At 34.5% G+C, this 21236-nt stretch overlaps 3 protein-coding genes across 3 annotated transcripts; 1 reads left to right on the top strand and 2 right to left on the bottom strand.

Annotated features, from left to right (window-relative positions):
• Nucleotides 1–9040: 9040 nt before the first annotated feature.
• Nucleotides 9041–10537, top strand: LOTGIDRAFT_165911 (hypothetical protein; the record flags this gene model as incomplete). The annotated part of the gene is made up of 1 exon (XM_009062945.1): nucleotides 9041–10537. One exon carries the CDS (start codon nucleotides 9041–9043, stop codon nucleotides 10535–10537), a length of 1497 nt encoding a protein of 498 aa, XP_009061193.1.
• Nucleotides 10538–12427: 1890 nt separating this feature from the next.
• Nucleotides 12428–14170, bottom strand: LOTGIDRAFT_234721 (hypothetical protein; the record flags this gene model as incomplete). Its single annotated transcript, XM_009062944.1, has 2 exons — nucleotides 12428–12997; nucleotides 13297–14170. The coding sequence occupies 2 exons, from the start codon at nucleotides 14168–14170 to the stop codon at nucleotides 12441–12443; spliced, it is 1431 nt and encodes a 476-aa protein (XP_009061192.1). The 3' UTR covers nucleotides 12428–12440.
• Nucleotides 14171–15930: 1760 nt separating this feature from the next.
• LOTGIDRAFT_126644 (hypothetical protein) lies at nucleotides 15931–17588 on the bottom strand (the record flags this gene model as incomplete). Its single annotated transcript, XM_009062943.1, has 2 exons — nucleotides 15931–16624; nucleotides 17206–17588. The coding sequence occupies 2 exons, from the start codon at nucleotides 17586–17588 to the stop codon at nucleotides 15931–15933; spliced, it is 1077 nt and encodes a 358-aa protein (XP_009061191.1).
• Nucleotides 17589–21236: the final 3648 nt, after the last annotated feature.

Here is a 21236-nt window from a genome sequence, read left to right as displayed (position 1 = left end):
TGCCTCGGACACCCATTTCTCAATACACATATTGCGATAAAATAAATGTAAATCACTGGCATGACAAAACATTCATCGTATCAACCATACTTTTAACTTTATTTAAAAACTATTCCTTCACAACTGGTATTTACCACTAGTTACAAGTGACAAAAGGATAAACTAATACCCCGAAGATATCTGTTTTAAATATCGTAAATATGTCATCAGCTAAACTGAAACCAGACATTTCTAGTTTTAGCAGAAATTACTCTACTGCTTGTCAATAGAACTGGTCTTTTGGAGTTAAATTAAGTTGAAAATAACCTTAATTACAATTCCCGTGGAGGCTTTTAGAAGTGTTATAAATCTGGCGAGTGAGTTGACCCTTCTTTCATCCTCAGTAACCTTACTGCCTTTGAAAACTCAAACAGAATTACTATATATTACTCTTAAAGTCAAATATCGTGACCATGAACCACAGAGTCTCATTCTTCCTCCAGTTTATTCAGAAAGAGGAAATATTCTTAGGATAGATTTGTTGTGTCTGGCGTTATTCCGTCAGTATTTCAGAATATTTTAGGAGTACACGTCGATTAAGAACATCATATACACCTAGGTCTCTGCCTTTGTTCCAGAAATAAGGCCAACCAATGTGTGTAAAACCGACAAGAGGTTGGTTGTGGCAGAAGCAAATGTTATGAGAAACCGAAAAGTTCACTACATGTATTTCAAAACTTTTTTATCAATCTCAAAAGTGCATTATATCTTTTATATAACCTTCGAATATTTCATAGTCTTTTTATAATCGTCAATTGTTAACTACATGTGTATCTTTCATAGCCCCTTATATTTATTATATATAACGACCTTCAATAGTTCATGGTCTTTTTCATAACCTTCAAGTAGTTCATTATATCTTTTAGCCTTCAACAAATAGTTCATACATCTTCACGAAATGATTCCATTAACATATTATCCTGTGCCACAATCTAAATAGGAAAATGTACAGCAAAAATTAAAAGATTTATAGTTATCCAACAAAATCCGAGTAAACATCGTACAGATTTATATAGACATAAAATCAGATAAACACTTTACATTTAAACCCCAAATGGCCTTTTAATACTATCACACAATCAAATTTATTGTTGATTTTAGCAAATAGGTCTCTAGCGAACGACAGTAATTGAGTAAGTCAAAGTTACGTGTCAGTATATCACAGCTGTCGATTCCAAAGTTCTATCAGTTCAATAGTTCATTTAGATGTTGTAAGATTTACGTATACAGTTTAATTGTGAGAAATATTCCCTGATTTCTCATAACGGATCGTGCAAAAGAGTACGTTTAGTTAGTGAAAGCATTCACTTACAAAGGGCTAATCAATTCGATTTCGATCATCAGGGCATTTTTTTAATTTATCATCCAAAATATTCTTTTGATTGAAAAAAAAAATTTGTGTAATCTCTAAGATATTCATAGATTAAGCGATAAGGGTTATTTCTTGTAGTTCTGTGTAAGTTATGCAAGTCTGGGAACAGGCTAAGATCACACAGCAGGTATAAGAGCTATATCCACCATAGAATGTATTAATATTATATTACGTATAGTGCGATCTTTTGAACTTATCGTAATATTAAATGGATTTGAAAAATTAGTGAAGCTTTTTTTATTTTAATATTTATAAATTCTGTTAATCTTACAATGCTTATTTCTTTCATTTTAAGTTCATACAAACACGTGTCATAGAGTTGTCAATGTCTTAAAGCTGTGAATCTTAACTCAGAGATTATTCAAACAATGCCCATGGGAATAACATCATATACTCACAATGATTAGATATCATAACTTCTAAATTAGCTTCATTTAACACTCTTTCTGCTCCAGGCTTCCATCGTGTGTTTAATAACACAGACGTATCTTGGTGATAGAGCGAATGTGACATTGCCTATATTAGCTGGCTGCCTTCAGGACAAAACTTCGTCCAGCATGAAACGAAACCACACTACACTTGGGACATATTCATATTGTGGGTAATATAAACCCAGTGATACAATCATAAGTATGTGATGTACGAAGTGTGTCCAGGAAGCCAATACTGCATCTTATGCTGGGTTGGAACGCTGTCTTTTCGCAAGTGAAAAATCAATCGGTATCTACTAAGGTATCAAAACTGCTGAGATCAGATGCCGGCTTTTACCAGAATTTCATCGAGATAAACGTCTGTTGTACATGAGTAGGCGTACACTTTTTAAATGATCATATTATAATTCCCATCTGGGATCAACACGTTTTAGTTTAAACAGATTAAAAGGCTATTTGAGAGGTGTTTAAAACATTTATCATTGTAAATATAAAAAAAATAATTCCAAATTACGTTCATATTAAAGGCAATAAAAGCGTCATATGAAAAATATGAAATGAATATATAGACATTGAAAGAAAAGGTGCTACTGAGCCAATATAAGGAATTAATTTCTCTTACCAACTTAATCTATAATGTCCCTACAAATTTTCACATTGGAAGTAAATTATTGGAAAGAAATTATAGCCTAACATGTAACATTATCACAATAATCGTAGCAAATATTTGATTCAATAAGTCAGCACCTATTCATGGCAGGCAATCTCCTCAGACACTAGTGTTTACTTGATCAATACCTTATAAAGGCTTCTACCCAATCTGAGTAATAAATGCTGTTTAACATGGACTATATTCTACCATAAATCAATTCCTTATCTCATAAAACCATTATTATATTCATATTATTTACCTGTTACTTCGATATAATCTTGTACGTATTTTATTACTTTCATTAACTACGTCACGTTTCCTTTTGCTATCTGTAACTGCGTCACGCTTGCAGTAAGTACGACCGAGCATTTCATGTTTCTTGTTGCTATTATCAAATGCGTCACGTTTCTTTTTGCGATCAGTAACTGCGTCACGTTTCTTATTGCTATCTGTAAGTATGTCACGTTTCTTATTGCTATCAGTAGCTGTGTCACGTTTCTTCTTATTGCTACTGTGTCATGTTTCCTACTTGCCATCAGATACTGCAACCAAATCTTTCAATTTCCCAATGCTGTCTGTAACTGCGTCGCGTTTCTTATTTCTGTCAGTAACACTGCGTCGCGTTTCTTATTCTTATTACTCTCGTAGGTGGAGGATGATCAAGTGGTAACGCTTTTGACAGAGCCAAGCAGATAAGACTTTTATTGCTGACGGTATTTGATAATGTGAAAAATTATTATTGTATAATTTGACAAAAGAAACAAAAAACGTAAAGAAAATGTCAAAACAATTAAAGTTTGATCTATTTTAACTTAATTTTTTCAGAACTAATTTGACAAATATGATTAACAGTGATCTGCCAAGAATAATTTCACACAGAAATATTTTTAACACAATTTCTTATGTCAATTAAAGAAAATCGAACTCTCTTTTGTCGCAAATCACTTCAAAGTTTCATATATATTGAGTGGAATTTACCAGTATTGATAAATACCAATGTAACCTATATTCAATGTTCCAGAACCCTGCTCCCACCTTCATAATAGTTTGAACATTTTTTTTATGAATTTAAGCGTTACGGCACACTTCTACTAACTAGTACTTACTAGAATATAATGATACTCTGCTTTTTTAACCATAGCCAAAATAATTAAAAATCGATACAATTTTGTTTCTTATTTTTTCTGTTATGTTTCGTCAGCATCGTAAGCTAAAAAAATTTCTATCGCAGTCACGTTCAAATGACGTTATTTCTAACCAATCAAAGAGTGTTATGTAGGACCTGTTTCTTCTAACAATGACAAATTGTAGAAAAAGCGATACCAAGAGGACACCATATTGCTCACTGTCTCTATTAAGAAAACATATATTCAGTATTCGCAGTTGTAATAAAAACTCCTTTAACGAACGAAAATATTCTCCAGACTTTTATTATCAGAAAACTTAGATTCGAACATTTGAGATGTTATTGTCTGTGGAACAGTCAGTTATTATTATTTATGTGTTTTTCTTAATACCTTTGTTATTGCAATTGTGTCACTGTATAGGGATAGACTTATGGGATGCTGACAAGATTTGCTCTTGTGAAGTATTGATATATTTCAGGGTAATAGCGTGGTTGAAATTGAGGATCCCTTGAGGGCGTCTCAATATAATAAAGCAAAGCGATAAGTGTTCAAAATTACTTAAACTCAAATTTTATGAACTACTTAAGTCGGCAGACATTTTAATAGGACCATCTTCTCATCTACATATCAATATATTTTCAACAATTTCCAATTTTCACAATAGAATTAGAAAGACAAAAGGATGTGATTTAGAAGAAAATACAGATTATTAAACGATCGTGATATTATTAAAGATCTAGACAATTGACTCAACTAAATTTATCTTATCGATGAGCTGAAAGGGGTTAATATGTCTGACCTTGGTTTTCTGAACCAGTCGTCTTCGGACAGACACGCTTAAACCAATGTCTGATGCATCACCAGTTTCGGCTTTCAGACCAACTTACAGAAAAACCATGTAAAATTTGCTGAGAAAGCACAGCTTACTGGTGATACAATGTCTACAGTATTATTATCTTTGAAGACAGTTATAGGCCCGCTAATCTCTAACTTGCGAAACTTAAAGTTAATGCTATCCCAACAAGTAGATGCTTTATTTTCAAGATAAACCAGATTGAGAATTTCATAAGTACTATCTAAAACAATATCACTAGCTAAAACAACCATCAAAAAAATACTATACAAACTGAACAAGCACAACACCTAAAGAGGCCCGTGATAGAATTGCCTCTACTTTGTTCAGCGACAGACTTAGTCGCACTTGTTAACTTCCCAGCATCCAAAGCTTTTACAAGTACAAGCATGTCATAAAACTAAATTTATACTACAAATTAAAGGACCAATATTACATGTTAACCACTCTAGCATAATCCTGTTATCAAGTTAAATTAATTCTTTATAGATATCATACTGATTCAATTTCAATGCAATATTGCTTCCTAACTAAGCTAAGAATCCATGGTGAGAGAACTATAATAAAACATTAATTTTTTTTATTGCAGAATCTGAAAATACGTCATGCAAACGGGATCTATTTACAATTGTTAACAGATCAGTTTGAATCGAAGTTTTAATATCTGTTCCCTTCATCATGAATGATTTTCATCATATGGTTACAAGTATATTGTCAGTGTAGCGGAATGATAAATAACTGGAATAACTCTGTAATAACCGCCTGATTGCCACCGTCAGATAAATGACTTTGAAATATTCTACACCATGACCATGTGTCAATTTCAACAGATTTGTCAAACTGCATTTTTCTGTAATTAGATTGAAGTGCAGAACGACAGACTGCAGATTGAATCGTTGCAATACAGTGATCTACCGCATAAGTCTACTGAGAGTAATAAGAAAATTCAATATCCTACGGTTCTTTCATGTCGTGATATGATACCACAATAAAGCTTATAAGGAAGTTACAGAATTACTTGGTCGATTTACAGAGGGATTATTCCAGAATTGAACGCCTCTTTGTGTATTTTTTACCTACTGACTACTTCTAGTACCCTTTCCATCGAAGCATTTTCAATTCTTCAGTTAGCTTGTGCATTATGATGTATTTCGCTAATGTTCAAACCTAGTTTCTTTTTCGATAAAAAAGAAAATGTTGTTTGTTTTCGACTGTAAAGGGATGCTAAATATTTATAGGAAGTGTTATTAAGAGACTCCTTATCATTATTATTTATGAAAATGAGTATAGAACTTAGAGAAGAACGGTGATTTCATAGGGTTAAAAAGCTTTAATGCAATCTACTTGGCATTGTAGTGAAGATACCAACCACACAACTCCTCCAAAGAGATGTGAACGACATTTAGAAGCTAGGACTTTTGACGACACGTGTATGAACCACGTATTAAAGAAGTGAGTTTTCTCCCATAATTATTGTCTTGTGTTATATATGTCCTGCAAAAAGACATTCAAACTATTTAAAACTGTTGTATGTAAGATCCCACCCACGATTCCTTCAGATGGGAATTAAACCAAGAATATGAAGAATTGAAATGCAGTAAAGCAGTTGAAAATGTTGACAGATTGATTCTGTCTAATTATCAATATTTCCATTCAACGTTATATAAAAAGAAAATGAGATTAAAGAGTTAAATATAATGTGGATGTTTCTCAGAATGACCTTTAAGGTCAAGCAACGTCTAGAATTCATCCAGATCAATAAAATCAGTTAGAGAATGGCCACAGATTGAAATTGATAAATGATTTCTTGTTGGATATCGTCATATATCATGAATTGTTCTATTGAATTGTCCGCTATTGTCCAGTGTAGTAAACGGTGAATTATTGCTCTAGACCGTCTCCATATATCAGCCACCTTCGACCTTGAATAAGTGAACAGTTAATTGTGTTCCATACTAGAACTGTTCTCTTGTAAGCTTGGTGAGACTATGATAATGTACATTTAAAAGTCGCCATTCTTCCATGTCGCACTGGCCAGGGACCATTGAAATATTGCTCTTTACTGACCCTCAACAAGACTCTTAAGTCAAATAATCTTCGACTACGCATCTATCCAAGGTTATCAACAATAGCAAATGGTGACCAAATGGTCCAAAATTCCTCTTTTATCTTTCCTGGCCACAGCTTCTTTCAAATATACTGTCAACTGTTAGAGTATAGAAGTTTCCTTAAGGTTTTGAAGATCAGAACTCTTTTTTCACATACAGTGGAGACGGATAATCTATCGCCATACAATTAGTAATACAATCGACCAGATTGGTACGTACAGTCTAGGAATTTTCAAATGGAACTTGAATCTGAGATTTGTGCTCTTTTGAACCCAGTACGAACTGAGCCTTCCAATATTTGAACAAAAATACTACTCATGTTCTAAACTTAGAAACAAATCACATGATGAAACTCCTCTTCAACAAGAAACTCGAGAAACAAAGTTCAATTGATTTTTTCAATGAAATTTGATTTGCTTGAAATTTTATCAGATATTGGTGATATTGCAACTCGTTTCCTTGCTATCGGAGAAGTTCACAGGGCATACAGTTTCACATTTTATCTTTTCTCATTAATAATTGGATTGAAGAAAGAATTCTGTGATGACTTGACGGTCAAAGTAGAAGCTATTTTTGATCTCGGTTGGATATTGTTTTGTTGATCGTTACGAGCCCTACCACCAAATGTGATGAAGAATTGATATGGTGAACAAATATTCTCGTATTATTGAACCCTCATTTCGATCGTTTTGTTCGAAAACTATTTAATATTTGTACTTAACTTGGACAATGGAATTGTAAAAAGGCATTTTTGTCAATATCATTAAGTACTGATATCATTAAGTAATACAGTCTCTTTACGTTTGTCAGTAAATGGAATTTTACCGATTTCTTTTAAGTGATTACAAAAATCAGCTTAATATAGTAATGTTAGAATGTAGAAATTTAATATTTTGTTATTGATATAAAGTTATAATCGGACATTTTGCGTAAAAATTTGAAAATCATCATTTAAATCGTTCTTAGAGTGAGTCGATTCATATAATCACATTCAAATAACGGCATCGGGTCAACCGTTTTATCTTTTACAGACATGTAAAGATGCCCCAAGTGAGATGTCACTCTACGTTCTCCACAAATTTCCCGGCGAAGATTTATAAATCGAGTTTGCGATGGGCTTGATAGGTTGACATAATAAAGAAGGGGCATGCTGATCTGTAAGTTAATCAGGTGTTCCAAACTACAAACGCATGTGCATTTCATTCCCAGAGACCACGGTGTTAGGGTTTGCAATCGCGACAACTCCAATTGGTTATACTGAATAAAGGGAAATAACTACTGAAATTATACATAAGTCAGACTCAATAAATTTACCCTCTATAACTTTCCAGAAATCTTGTGGAAAATTTTCTCTTATCTCATATGAAAGCCAGACAAAAACATAAATACATTGTACTTGTTAAAGAAAAATTAACATGTGGTGGCCTTTAATATTGTTAATAAAGCAAACCGAATAAAGACCACCGCTGGTGCATTGAATATACGCTTGAATGATCTGTTATAAATCTTTTGATATGTTCCCAAAAAAACGGAGATAAATTGCTATTTCAAGTTTCAGACCTGGCCTAAAAAATATTTGAAAAATAACAATCATTAATGCAGAATTATTGTTTGGTCTGAGTGGCTCTGCTTCTTTTCCGTCGATTTTTGGATGTGACCTGAATGTGGCGTGAGAAGAAACGACGAGTTTGGGGTGGGACAAAATTATAGAAATTGTTTCTCTGCTGAAATCATATATACCACCAATAGAACATTAAAACATAATTGTGCCAATAATGTGATTATCATCTCTCCGTTATTGTTTTAAAACGTAATGGATTCATGTAAAATTTGTCTTTATCATCCATATTATCATGTGGTACTTCCTGGACAAAAGAAAACTGCCTATACCGTGTAGTTCAGAATGTCTATATATTCGCGATCTGAAGAAATGAAAACATCTCAGTGAATAAAAGTCCCATTTAATCCACAGCTTTCATACGCGTTATTGTAGACAAACCTGGTACAAAAGTTTAAAAATGATACGGATAGCTCTATCGGATAGTAAAGTATATCCGTGTAATGTTGCTTAAGTTAGGCATGACTGATCACCAGCATAACCAACAGCATATTAGTAATTAAATGAAGAGAACTAATTTTGGATTTTAAATGTTTCATGAATGGTGAAAATATATTTCAGATCTAACTTGAAACCACTTTACAGTCTCTTTATAGTGGGTTTGCAAGAACCACAACATTTGAATAAAAATTGGAATGGTGCGAATTGATGCTATCAGTGTCCCCAATATGCACATAATTTTGAAAAAAACCCTCTTGACAGTCTCTCTAAGCAGACATTTGATATCTGTAAAATATCTTGTCTATTGATTTTTTTTTTATCTACAATAATTACCTACATATTAAAATAAATTAAATGGAAACACATTAGATAGTGGCAGTATGAATTGACATGTTGAAAATGGAAGGGGTTTTAGGCGAATTTGTTGAAATATCCAAATTGATGTACTTGACGATTCCTACTCAACTTCTAATTTGCATGCCATTTGTGATAAGCAATTTTCTAGCAGGGCATTACTCAACCCAGGATTTCGACATAGTCGGAATGAGTCTGTCTGTGATATATTCCGTGGCATTGTCGCCGATTTTTGGACTATCGTCAGCGGCTGAAACTCTTCTGTCCCAGACAAACGGAAGCGAACATCGAAACTCTCTTGGCATTGTTATTCAACGGTGTTCGTGGCTCGGGTTTAATTTGTGCTTTCTAGTTAGCTCTGTATTAGTTCATGCGGGATTTCTCTTAAAACTGTTCCGACAAGATGCCGCATTGACACACAAGTGTCAAGAGTTTATTTTGGTTGCCCTGCCATGTCTTTTCCTTTGTTCCATGTTGAGTATTCAAATCAAATATCTTCAGTGCCAGAAAATTGTGAAGTGTATTGTTCCCATCGGGATAATAGCTAATGTCCTTCACGTGGGATACGGAATATTGTTCACGTTTGTCATGGGACTAGGTGCTAAAGGAATATGTGTTGCTTTGAGTGCCACGTTTTTATCTTGGAATATGATATTATTTGTATACATCAAATACAGTGGAAGCCACCAATCTACGTGGACTGGGTTTTCAATGCAAAGCTTGGATAACTGGAATGAACATCTTAGTATAGCTGCACCAAATGCTTTTATGAGCGGATTGGAAACGTCTTGTTTCGAGATCTACACTTTGTTAGTTGGACTTATAGGAGCTGTTGAGCTTTCCGCTTATTTGATACTTAACAACATATTTTCACTACTATTCAACGTAGCAGGTGGAGCATTGACAGCCGGGACGATTCAGATTGGTAACTATTTGGGAAGTGGAAACCACGAGCAGGCTAAGATAGCAGCAATTGCTACAGTTTACGTTTCTGTGGGGTTACCTCTTGTATATGTGAGTATTTTATTGACGATGCATAAAGTCATCCCGTCCATATTTACTAAGGATAAGTTAGTCATTTCAATGGCTAAACCATTCATTGTGGTAGTGAGCGTGGTCCAGTTCTTTGATGGTATAGCCATCATTTCTAGTGGGACAATTCGAGCTTGTGGCAAACAGCTGTTCCTTGCTGTGATAGATATTGTTGTTTTCGGTGTAATTGGTATCCCACTCTCTATATTTTTGATGTTTTGGACTCCACTGAAAGTATATGGAGCATTGATATCACTGACTATAGTTTTGATAGTAGTTTGTTCCTGCATTTTTCTTCGAACATATTTTATCAATTGGCAACAGGAGGCAACAAATGCGATAAGAAAGACAGAAATCGATTCCGTAACTCAATTAACGGCTGATGATCAAGACGAAATGCATCCTATTCTACCACTGAATAGTTCCCGGTCCTATGTTTTAATAATTGTAAAAATCTTTCTATGTCCTCTGATATTTATAACGTCTTTACTGACTTCGATAATGATATAAAGTTTATAACTATTTAAATTAAAACTTTTCTCTATATTGAACAACTACACAACGTAAGCGGACGTCAATATAGAGACGATAAATCTAACCGCAAAATGGCATCAGGAAACTGAATTGAAAATCAACATTATACTAGGTCGACCCAAAATCGTATGTCTATGGACACAGTGGAAACTAAGAGCGCAAGACTCGTATAGTGCTCTCTGAGAACCTTTTACGCCATGATATTACCAAAGCTTCCGTTACACCTAGTAGAACGGGTTGTGAACTGGCTCGAACGTGTCGATTTAGTAGGAAAATGTCTATATTACAATCATAGTTAGTTCTAAAACAGTTCCTTATACGTCCTTCTAGTCCTTATCCCGTCTGTTGTCCGTTTATATGAGGTTCAGATCGGGTAAAATTAACCCGTTCTCCCCATCCAGTCCAAACTCGGTGTAAAGGGGGTATAAAGTAACTGTTGTTTTGGCTAGATTTAAAAAACAAGAGTTGTACACCAAACAATAAAAAGCAGGCGTATTAACTATACACACTTTTATTTAATTACACAAATTGTGTCTATTAATATATCAACCCTTATCATATTATGATGTGCACAGCTCGAGATAGCGATCACCAGTACTTTTGTCGAGCACCGAACTGGAAACAATAATATTAATAGGTCCGATATCTGTATCATCGGAGTCTAGAGTACTGTAAACACTAATATTTCTAATATTTTTTTGCCGAGATGTTGAACAATATGTTATCGAAAATATGTGTATAAGGTATAATAGGTGGTGGTTGCAAATGGCGGCCTCCATTAAATTATCGGGAATGTTGCAGCTTCGCATCAAACCTTCCTCGATAAGCCATCGATGTGAAACTTGGCAGAAGGTTACTAACACGTTTCCTTAATATTCACAACATATTTCAGAGCATTCTAGCGATTCCGATCAGCTTTAAGCCATTTTCAAACTAAGTTGCGCCGAAGTCTCATGTCTGTTGACAATGTCGACGTAACCAAGCAAATGACGTAAAGTGAATAGTTTCCCCAAAAATGTGTATTGATAAAGACGAATGAAAAAAAGGCGAGAAAGAGAGAAAGCGAGGAAAGCGAGGAAAGCGAGGAAAAAGGCGAGAAAGCAAGGAAAAAGGCGAGGAAAAAGGCGAGGAAAAAGATGAGGAAAAAGATGAGGAAAAAGGCCAGAAAGCGAGGTTTAAAAAAGTCGTGGAAAAAGGCGAGAAAGTAAAAAAGGGTGAGATGTCGAGAAAGCGAGGAAAAAAGGCTTTTTCTCGATTTCTCGCCTTTTCCTCGCTTTCTCGCCATTTCCTTGCCTATTTTACCATCGCTTTCTCGTCCTTTTCTTCGCTTTGTCGTCTCTCGACTTCTGTTGAAAATGCTTTGTGTTCAAGCAACTTACATCAAGTCTTAGTGAATTATTACGAGAAATAATATCACCATGCGAAGCATGTGGATCTCCTTTTGTTTGTGATTCTAACCGACATAAACGTTTACTTATATATACCGTTGAATATGTATAATGACATTTGTTGGCGCTTGGACCAGAAAAAATTTCAAGGGATTGTTGACTTTTGTTCACTAGTTGGTGTATCATTAACAAATGGGGCACACCTGCTTAGACGGTCTAAAAAACATTAATATTACTGCTACGACGACAAAACCAGTAGCAAAATGATCTGAAGCTTTTCTAGTACACATCGGGTGAGGGGGGCAAGCAGGGCCAAATATTCTGTGGGGGGTGGGGAAGGGCGTAGACCATTCTTTCACTAACTAGAATTTAAAGTGGGGGTGGGGGGAGCCGAAAGAATTACCACCGGGAAGCACGTGGTAACGTAGTCTGTTACCGTCCACAGATCAATATTGTCATAAAGTCGTAGATACTTGCTACCTTAAACTCTTTTATTGTTTTCCTTTCCATTCTTTAAAATAATGAAGTAAAAGATAAAACCTATTTAACGTAGCATACATTCCAAAATGAGTTCCATCGTAAGGCATGAGACGTTCTGACATCGGGAAAAAATCCACTGTTGTAATGTTATATTGAGATTTTAACAGCTTTGTCATTTCGTTATTATAAGCAAGAACTTTATTCCATGTTTGGGTCACAAATATTGGACTTTTTAATGGCCCAGGAGCCGGAATGGTTCCGAAAATAACCAGAGGCCAAACGGACTTGCTGGCTTTAAGTTTGTCCAGGCTATCTTGAAGAACAGTTTCCATGGCAACTTTTGTGTCGCTTTTCTGATGAAGACCAACTGAAATAAACACTAATGTCCTTGGTTTAGTTATCACACTGGCCATAAGATCGTCAAATTTCTTTTTATCTGCCAATGCTTCTACTTTATGGACTTTAAAATCCACCTTTCCTGTGCACAGTTTTCCCTCTCTTCGTAGCTGGGTTTTACATAACCCACCATTGTCAAATTGTCTGTCGAACTGGCATCGTTTTAACGCATCTACAAAACATAATTAATAATTACATGAATACATGTATATACCATATATCAAGTCAACAAACTTGAAAGTGTCTGTGGATACACCTTAATTTGGTAGGACTGCCTCAAATTAAAATGGTACGGAACGAGTTTGTAACAAGTCATAAATCTCTTTTTCATAAAATGGCGTATACGAACGAACAACTGAACAGAAAGCAGAAAACGGCAATTTTCGGTCGTGTTCGAGTGAACTGCAAATCACAGGTAGCCGAAAACAACCTACAACGTTTTTCAAACTTAGCAGTTTTAATTTCACTTACCTGGTTTTATATCTGCTTCAAGGGCACCATCTTTCAAATTTCCACTCAAAGTAACAAACACTGCAGTTGCCAGCTGTTCAACCAAAGAATCACCTACGAAGTGAACCGTCCAGTTTTCCAAAAGTGTACATGATTCTTTCTTAGTGAATGGTTTGAAATCACAGCGTCTGTCATGCGGTACCCATTTTGCATACTTCGGGTGAATAACATCTCTTCTTAGATCAAGGCAACCCGTACATCTACATTCTCGAACAGTTTTGCCTACACACATATTATTAAAACAACATGGCGTTTCACCCTCCGGATCGCAAAGTGCCCGGATGTAGTTTGCAATAGGTCTAAATGTTTCATTGCTACATTTAAGATCGGGTCTTTGTAGATTGTGATATATTGGTAGTCTATTTGAAGCCTTTTTGATTATTTGCCAGGCTTCGTGGAATTGAACGTCTGTTAATTTCGGAGTGTGCCATCTTCCGAGAGTCATACCCTCTAGAACGGAAGGGCATTTATTAATCGTTTCTGTTCTTGAATTCAGCAAAGATGTTTCTTTAGGTTGTTTGGTTGTAGTAGTATATTTGGGTGCCTTGGTCGTTTCTGGTCTTGGAGTTATTTTGTGAGTAGTCTTCTTGGTTGGAACTTTGGTTGTTTTCTTTGTTACTCTTTGAAACAATTTCTGCTTCTGTTTCGATACCTCTTTTGTGTTTACTCCCACCTTGTATTCCAATGGCTTTGGATTAAATTGTTTTCTGTTGCCCACATCACTTGGCTTTGTGACATACAACAGGAAAAATACCACAAAAGCTATTCCAAAACATAGTGTCAAAGCTTTGATTCCACTGATATTTAAACTGGAAAACGATCGAGATAAACACATTATAATCGCCCAGTGACCGGGAATTCAGCAACAACACCTTCTGAGTTTTGAAGTCACTGAGTAATCACGTTTAAGTTCTGAAGTCAATCTGTTGATCACATATTATCGTCAATATAATAATATCTACTGTTACGTTTATTACTAGTTATTCATACTCCTCCTTCACGATAAAGATAGCCGTAGGGATTCATTGAATATAAAGATTAAAGGTATATCGTTATCATTGTTGATTACCACGCCATTGTAAGAGCCCTAAATAAGTATAGATATACTGATTTGTTAACGATATTCCCTCAGGCATCATATTTAAAAGATTAAATTTGTGAAATCGTACTAAGAACAACCATGAAAACTACATAGTATTATTTAAAAACACATATTTTGCAACATTTTTTCTCATCATAATATAACATCTGTAATCAGTTTTCCCCCTTTAGCTATTGAAATAGATAAATATTGTCATCAGTTACGTCCCCTGAACTTTTTAATTTTCTCACTAAAGTTTTTTGCATGTTGGTGGCTGGTGTAAAGAAAAAAATTGTTAGGTCCTGTTTTATGAGGATTCTCCGCACATATACATGTTGGATATTATCTAGTATAGTTACCCCGAAGGCGAAATGTGTGTAAAAATGCTGCTTTCACAATTATATAGAAACATAGTCAGTTTCAGTAGATATCCCTATATTTGGTTTCATCTGGCAACAGGTAGTCTTGGTTGGTAATGGTAATTGAGTATATATGTTGTATCTGTTGTGGGCTCGTTGTTAACCTCGATTTTGAATAAAAACGTTTTAATTGTGGTTTCATGAGACTGAAATGCAGTAATTGAGTTGTCCACCCTACATCGTACGGTGAGTATAGAAAGTGCTAATCTTCATAAAGAGCTAGTACAAGTAAACGACTTGTCGCAAAATGGAGTGTCTGAGAGATACGCGTAGCCTCTATTCAATACTATTTAAAGCCTGTCATCATTAGCTCTCTGACAATGTTGCTAAATATAAATACGGGGCTTTAGTCTTCATTCCTTGCAACAAATGTTGGCTAGTGTTCTCGAAAAGCTGATACAGATTTTAGTTGTCATGAACAAGCCGATCGCTGCCACATAAGCTGTTATTGGCAGAATTCTATGTTAGTCATAATGGATTGTAAAGTGATAACCCTGGTCCCTTTTGTTAATAATTTTTTTATTTCTTCTTTTGTAATAACCATCGAATAATAATGACATTTGTGAACGAAAAGGAATTAATCAGAGATTCGCGAGCTTCTTTCAAGATATCTAAAACATTGATTTAAATTTAAATTCAGTTTTAATCCACATTCAATATTCATTTTAGAATTTCAATCAACACAGCAACTTTTCAATTCATCATAATGTACATAAAAAAAACCAAGACTTTACTGTAGATAAAAAAATGCACAATCTGTTTATTTTTGTTCTGTTCATCGGGTGTTTTACAGTTTGCTTCTCTAGAATTGTTTCTTTTATATCACACGGAATGATAACGCCCACACTATTCAGCAACTATTCAGGTTATGATCCAATCCAAGACCATATCGCGCATCGCAGTACGTTCTTTAGAACGTAAAAATTATACAAAGTCAACAAATTTCTATTCATTTAAAAGACGAAATTTAGTTGCAGTACTGGAATTGGTTTGTCTTTTCAGGGTGGTGGGGTAGTTGGGTTATCTTATCGTGTTTAACGTTGTCAAATCTAGCGAATAACCGTCTGTGAATAGCAATCAAATATTCTCTACTATTCAAGAAGTACTGACCATCATAAAACGTCCCAGTCTGCAACTCGAAGTGTATGTAATTTTTCTCTGATCCTTTTCACAACATAAGACACGTTTAAATCCATTTCTAAAGTTTTGACTGAAAATACTGTAAAATATAGGATTGACGGCAGAGTTGATATAAGCAACGATCATAACGCACACTTGTAACGACCAATGTGATTGGAATGTCGCTGGATAGATCACGTGATAAAATAACAAAATTTGTTGTGGTGAATAACTCAAGAAATACACCAACACACTCAAAATTAACATTTTTACCACACCACGTCTAGCCTGTACTGCTTCTGATGTCACTTCTATAGGAGTACCACTTTCGTCAAAACTTTTCAATTTTCGGTGTAGTTGGTCAGTTTTGACGAAAAGATGTTTCGACACGGTTGCATATAAAATAACTTGGATAATCAGAGGGCCCAGATAAAATATCACAAATTCGCTAAATTTAAATACCAAAAAGAATGTTTTATGATATGCCGGAAATGACATCATACAGAATTTCAATGACGTATCGTTCTGTTGTCCGGGAAGTACTTCATTGAAGGTCAAGGTCGGTATGCCAGCTAGACAGGATATTACCCAGATTACCCCGATAACTACTGATATCCGCTTCCGGTGGCAAAGAACATAAGCTTTTAATGGATGGATTATACCAACATACCTACAATAGAACAATAGCCATGATTATTGTATTGTATTATATTATGTAGACGACCTCGGTCTAAATAGGTTCGGATAATCCAGGATCTATACTAAGAAAGATCTATACTAAGAGGTTTTGCCAAGGGCCAGCTGGTAAAAAGAATCCTCGGAAATCTTAGTTCTTATCCTTGTATATTGATATTGATAGCGATCATTTCAAGTTCTGAATGTTGCTAATGACGAGCACAGTTGTATGACATTTATTCTATGTTATGAATGCAAATTATTCATCAAATAAGAAATTCGTCACAACTTTTAAACAAGAACGTGCAAAAGTCCAACAACTAGTCGTTTGCAGACACACAGAAATTAAAGGTTTTGACTACGATCGATATTCAAGGTATAACGTATTGAGAATGATCTTTAGGAAGCCCAACAGCTATTAATTGTTCCATCACAGTTACCATTAGTATGCTAATTTCAAAGAAACATAGATACATTACCACGTCCCGTTTATCTCACTACCTAGGCCACTTCCAACATAACCGGAAGCAGTAAAAACCAGAGGTAGTAAAACGTCTTTGAGTTGTGGATACTCACCTTTCTATGCAGACGGCAACGAGCGTTAAAACAGACGTATACAAACTGGATACCATTATATATCGATTGATTTTACAGGTCAAAAGGTCAAATATCCAACCACGATTAATCATAAACTGGACAATTTCGGGGATTCCAAACATCATAATGACTAAATCCGCCAGAGCCAAGTTACAAATCATTAGATTAGTCGCACATTGTCGCATTTTCTTGTTGCTAATAACAACATAAATCACTAATCCATTTCCAGATATACCCACGAATCCTATTATCAGGAACAACAGACTGAAACAAATCACTTCCGGTAGTCCCGCAGCGTCGAAAAGTTCTTCAACCACAGTTAAATTAGTTGTATTGAAGTAAGTCACGTTTTTTACTTCCATTGTAAACGTTGCCAGGAAGGTTGGACCTGAACAAAGGGTCTATAAATAAGGCTGTTCGTTTTCTGCAGACTATGAGACTTTTATAGATGATAAATTCAATTTCATTCTAGGATGAATATGTAACTTAAATATTCAGATTTCTAAAGAATTCTGCCTCATTTATTCTCTCGGTTATTGGACTTCGTGGCTATTAATCCATTTCCCGACTGTCAAAATTAATAACTGAACAGTTTAAGATCTATTGTTTATATATCAAATGGTATATATTTTATCACGTCTCCAGCGTTATTCACTTCATAAAACACGGGACGCGTCCTTATCGTCGAAATGTCATTCCATCAAGATATTAGCTTCATCATTTACGTAATATGGGCCTTATCCTCGAGGAAATTCAAAATGGCCTTTACAAATACTCATCTCCAATACATTATCTCTTCTTATAGATACATGAATAGCGCTACACCTAACAAAATCCAACACAAAAATGTATTCATGAAAATGCAAATAATGTGAATTAACGTCGGGAAACACTGGCAATTTCGCAAATAAAATTCCGTTTTCTTAGTCCAATATATTCCTGAAAAATCGAACCAGAAAACCAATATCACATTGCGCATATAGAAAACAATGTACAGAAGTCGAGTCACCCTCGTAAATATAATCTCACAGAAATATTCAATACTTATGTTATGATTCTTTGAACAATTCTTCCTCGGTTGAGTTTGTTTTGTATTGTGTAGTAGAACCATTTAATTTGATCATTTTTTACGAATTTCCCTATATGAAAAGACTCTTTGGTGTTGCGAATCTTTTACTTTGATTGCTAATAAATCGACTGAGCCACTTTTTTGAAAAGTAGATGAACGATAAACAAATCCTAACACTTAATTTTCTCCATATATTATAAATGTTCTCGAAGGAAATTAATTTCTACCACTTTGATACAGACAGTATGTGCCAACTTATCCAATTACTCTTTAGAAACATCTGATTTCCCCACAGTGATTGTCCTTGTAATCTCACAAATAAAAATATTGGATTATTAATTTTAATGAAACGACGTTGTGACCGTTTCGTTTCATTTTCATTAAATTCAGTGTTCTCGACTTTTAATTTCAATTGCTGGATGTACTGAGAACTACCCTACTTTCAAATAGTTTCCTCTCACTATCATCCAAAACTGTTGTATATGAAGTTATAATCTTTTCTATTATTTTCCTCGTATTCCAATTAATCCTATTATATTCTTGTTACAATCTTCTTATGTTTCTGAAAATAGAGAAAATTTCACCTTTCAAAGTAATAATATTGATATTGATTGAAAATTAATAAACGTCTCGCCGAAACTATGAAGCAGACATTTTTGAACTGATTAGATTATAACGTCAAGATTGCAAAAATTAATAAGGCAAAATAATATTTGATATAGTGACGCCAGCACCTGAAAAGGAACCACTAAAGATGGACAGGGAATCTAAATGTTGATTCCCATTACCAATGATATATTGAATTATATAATTATATATTATATAAAATATAATTCGCAGGAAACATCAACGAAAGAAAAATTGCAGCCCCGACTTTTAATCCTTTAATGAAATCGCGCACAATATACACTGAGAAAACTTTCCAGTCCAGCTTTTCGAAATATAAACTAAATTACCACATTTGTCATTAGTTTCAACTCCACATGACAATTTCCATGTCAGCACTTCATTACTGACTGGAAACCTGATATAATAGATTGGAACCATGTAGAATACAGTTCAGTTGAGTTTTGCTGAAAAGACTTATGACAGATCAAGGAGCTTTAAGGCGACTGGAGGCGGCACGGTCTTATCAAAAGCTGGAAGGTTTGGGTCTAATAACGACATAGCACAGAGTGACGTAACTAATATGCAGTGACGGCATTGTTCTAGGCCACACAAAGAAACCACGAATAAAAAAAGAATGCGTTATTAAAAGTTTTTGAAATATGCTTCCATGTCTGAATATTTTATATTTAAAATCGATATTTTACTTGCCTAAATGACAAAAATATATTCATATGTGTTAGTTATGTAAATTTTCGTCAATGGGCAATAAGAAAATAATTTCTTCTGGCTTAACAAAGCCTGATAATCCGGTATATGAAAATGTTCATTATCAAATTCCGATTGAAACTGAGATCTGTAGCCTAAAACTGTTATTCTAAATCTAAATGTCGTCGAAACTGTTTTTAAATGTATATCTATTATCAGATTTAATAGCAATTTCTGCGTAAAGCGATTAAATATTATTAACACTGATACCGAACCGAATATCGATCACATTGAGCTTTTCTTTCGACGCACAAAATCTAGCTCAATATTGAAATTTCAAACTTAGGGGGCGAATTTATTTAACAATTGAAAGGGAACGTAGAAAATTCTCTCTTAAATTTATTTAATTATATACGCACCATAATAATGTCGATCGCATCGTGTTAAGGATTGCTGAAATAGAAATTTATCAGCAAGTATATCAATTTGTGAGTCGTCCATAACCCTGTGCAAGTAATGTATTACACAAGTGGCCTTTGTGTCGCTTTCAGACAGTTCTGTCGAAACATATTCGTGTGTAAAATTCAAAAGATCATAATGTATGTGAATAAAATTTTCCCTTCGAGCGATATTTATAAAAAAAGATAAGTAGCAAGGATCTTAATGTCACTTAATATCTACGTACACGAAACTATGGCTGGGATTAAAGTTTATGAAAAAATATTCTTATAGGTTAATGCCTTATGTAAGGATGTATGAATTTTACTTGCAAAGATAATAAGCACAACAATATAATTTTCAAAATATTTAACAATTTACGTACATATTCGCTTATATCCTACAAATTCTTGCAATTGATTTGCGATGAAACTTTTAGTAAGAAATTACTAAATAATCGAAAAAGATTTTACCTACCTACTTACACATTGTCCTAATACAGCAAGTTCATGATCCACTGCTAAACTTTTGTCTTTTCATGGATTTGTAAAATAACTGTTAGTTTTCTGTTGGTTATTCATTTATTGTAAATCAAATAGCTATAGCTCTCGGTGTCGTGTTAGGTTTGTCTGATACCATGTCTATAAAACTGTAATAAAACTTTACAACAGTTCTACTACTCGTCCATTCCTGGTAATTCCTCGTGCTGTCACATAATCGAAACTTATCTGAAAGAGACAGAACTGTATGTAATAGTCAGATTACTTTAAAATCATTCGTGAACAGAGTTCGGACCACCCCGAACCCGTGACAAATGAAAAGGGTCTTGAGGCTGACAGAGAGAATTGAGGAATATATTATCGAGCTATATTCAAGAGCTTTGAGTTCAACCCTCACAATTTTCGGGCAAACTAGTATTTTAAAGCAATGCCAATTTATTGCTGATATGCTACTTACGATAACTTTTTGTGGTGGAATGATCTTTATAACCGGGAATTCATTAATGCTAGTTAGTTGATTTTGACATTAAAACAATCAGGAAGCAAACTTGAAATTGATAAGCTTGGTCTTATTAGAATTAATCTCGAGAGCTCGATAGGTGAAAAGCTTATATCGGATGATTTCTTTCATGATTTCAATGTACAAACGAACCAAGATAAAAACATGATATTAGAATCTGCTTCTGGGT

Source organism: Lottia gigantea (assembly GCF_000327385.1).
Source record: "Lottia gigantea unplaced genomic scaffold LOTGIsca_54, whole genome shotgun sequence".
In the NCBI taxonomy this organism is placed as follows: Eukaryota; Metazoa; Mollusca; class Gastropoda; family Lottiidae; genus Lottia; species Lottia gigantea.
Note: the sequence above shows the minus strand (reverse complement) of the source record. Positions and strands in the feature narration are given on the sequence as shown.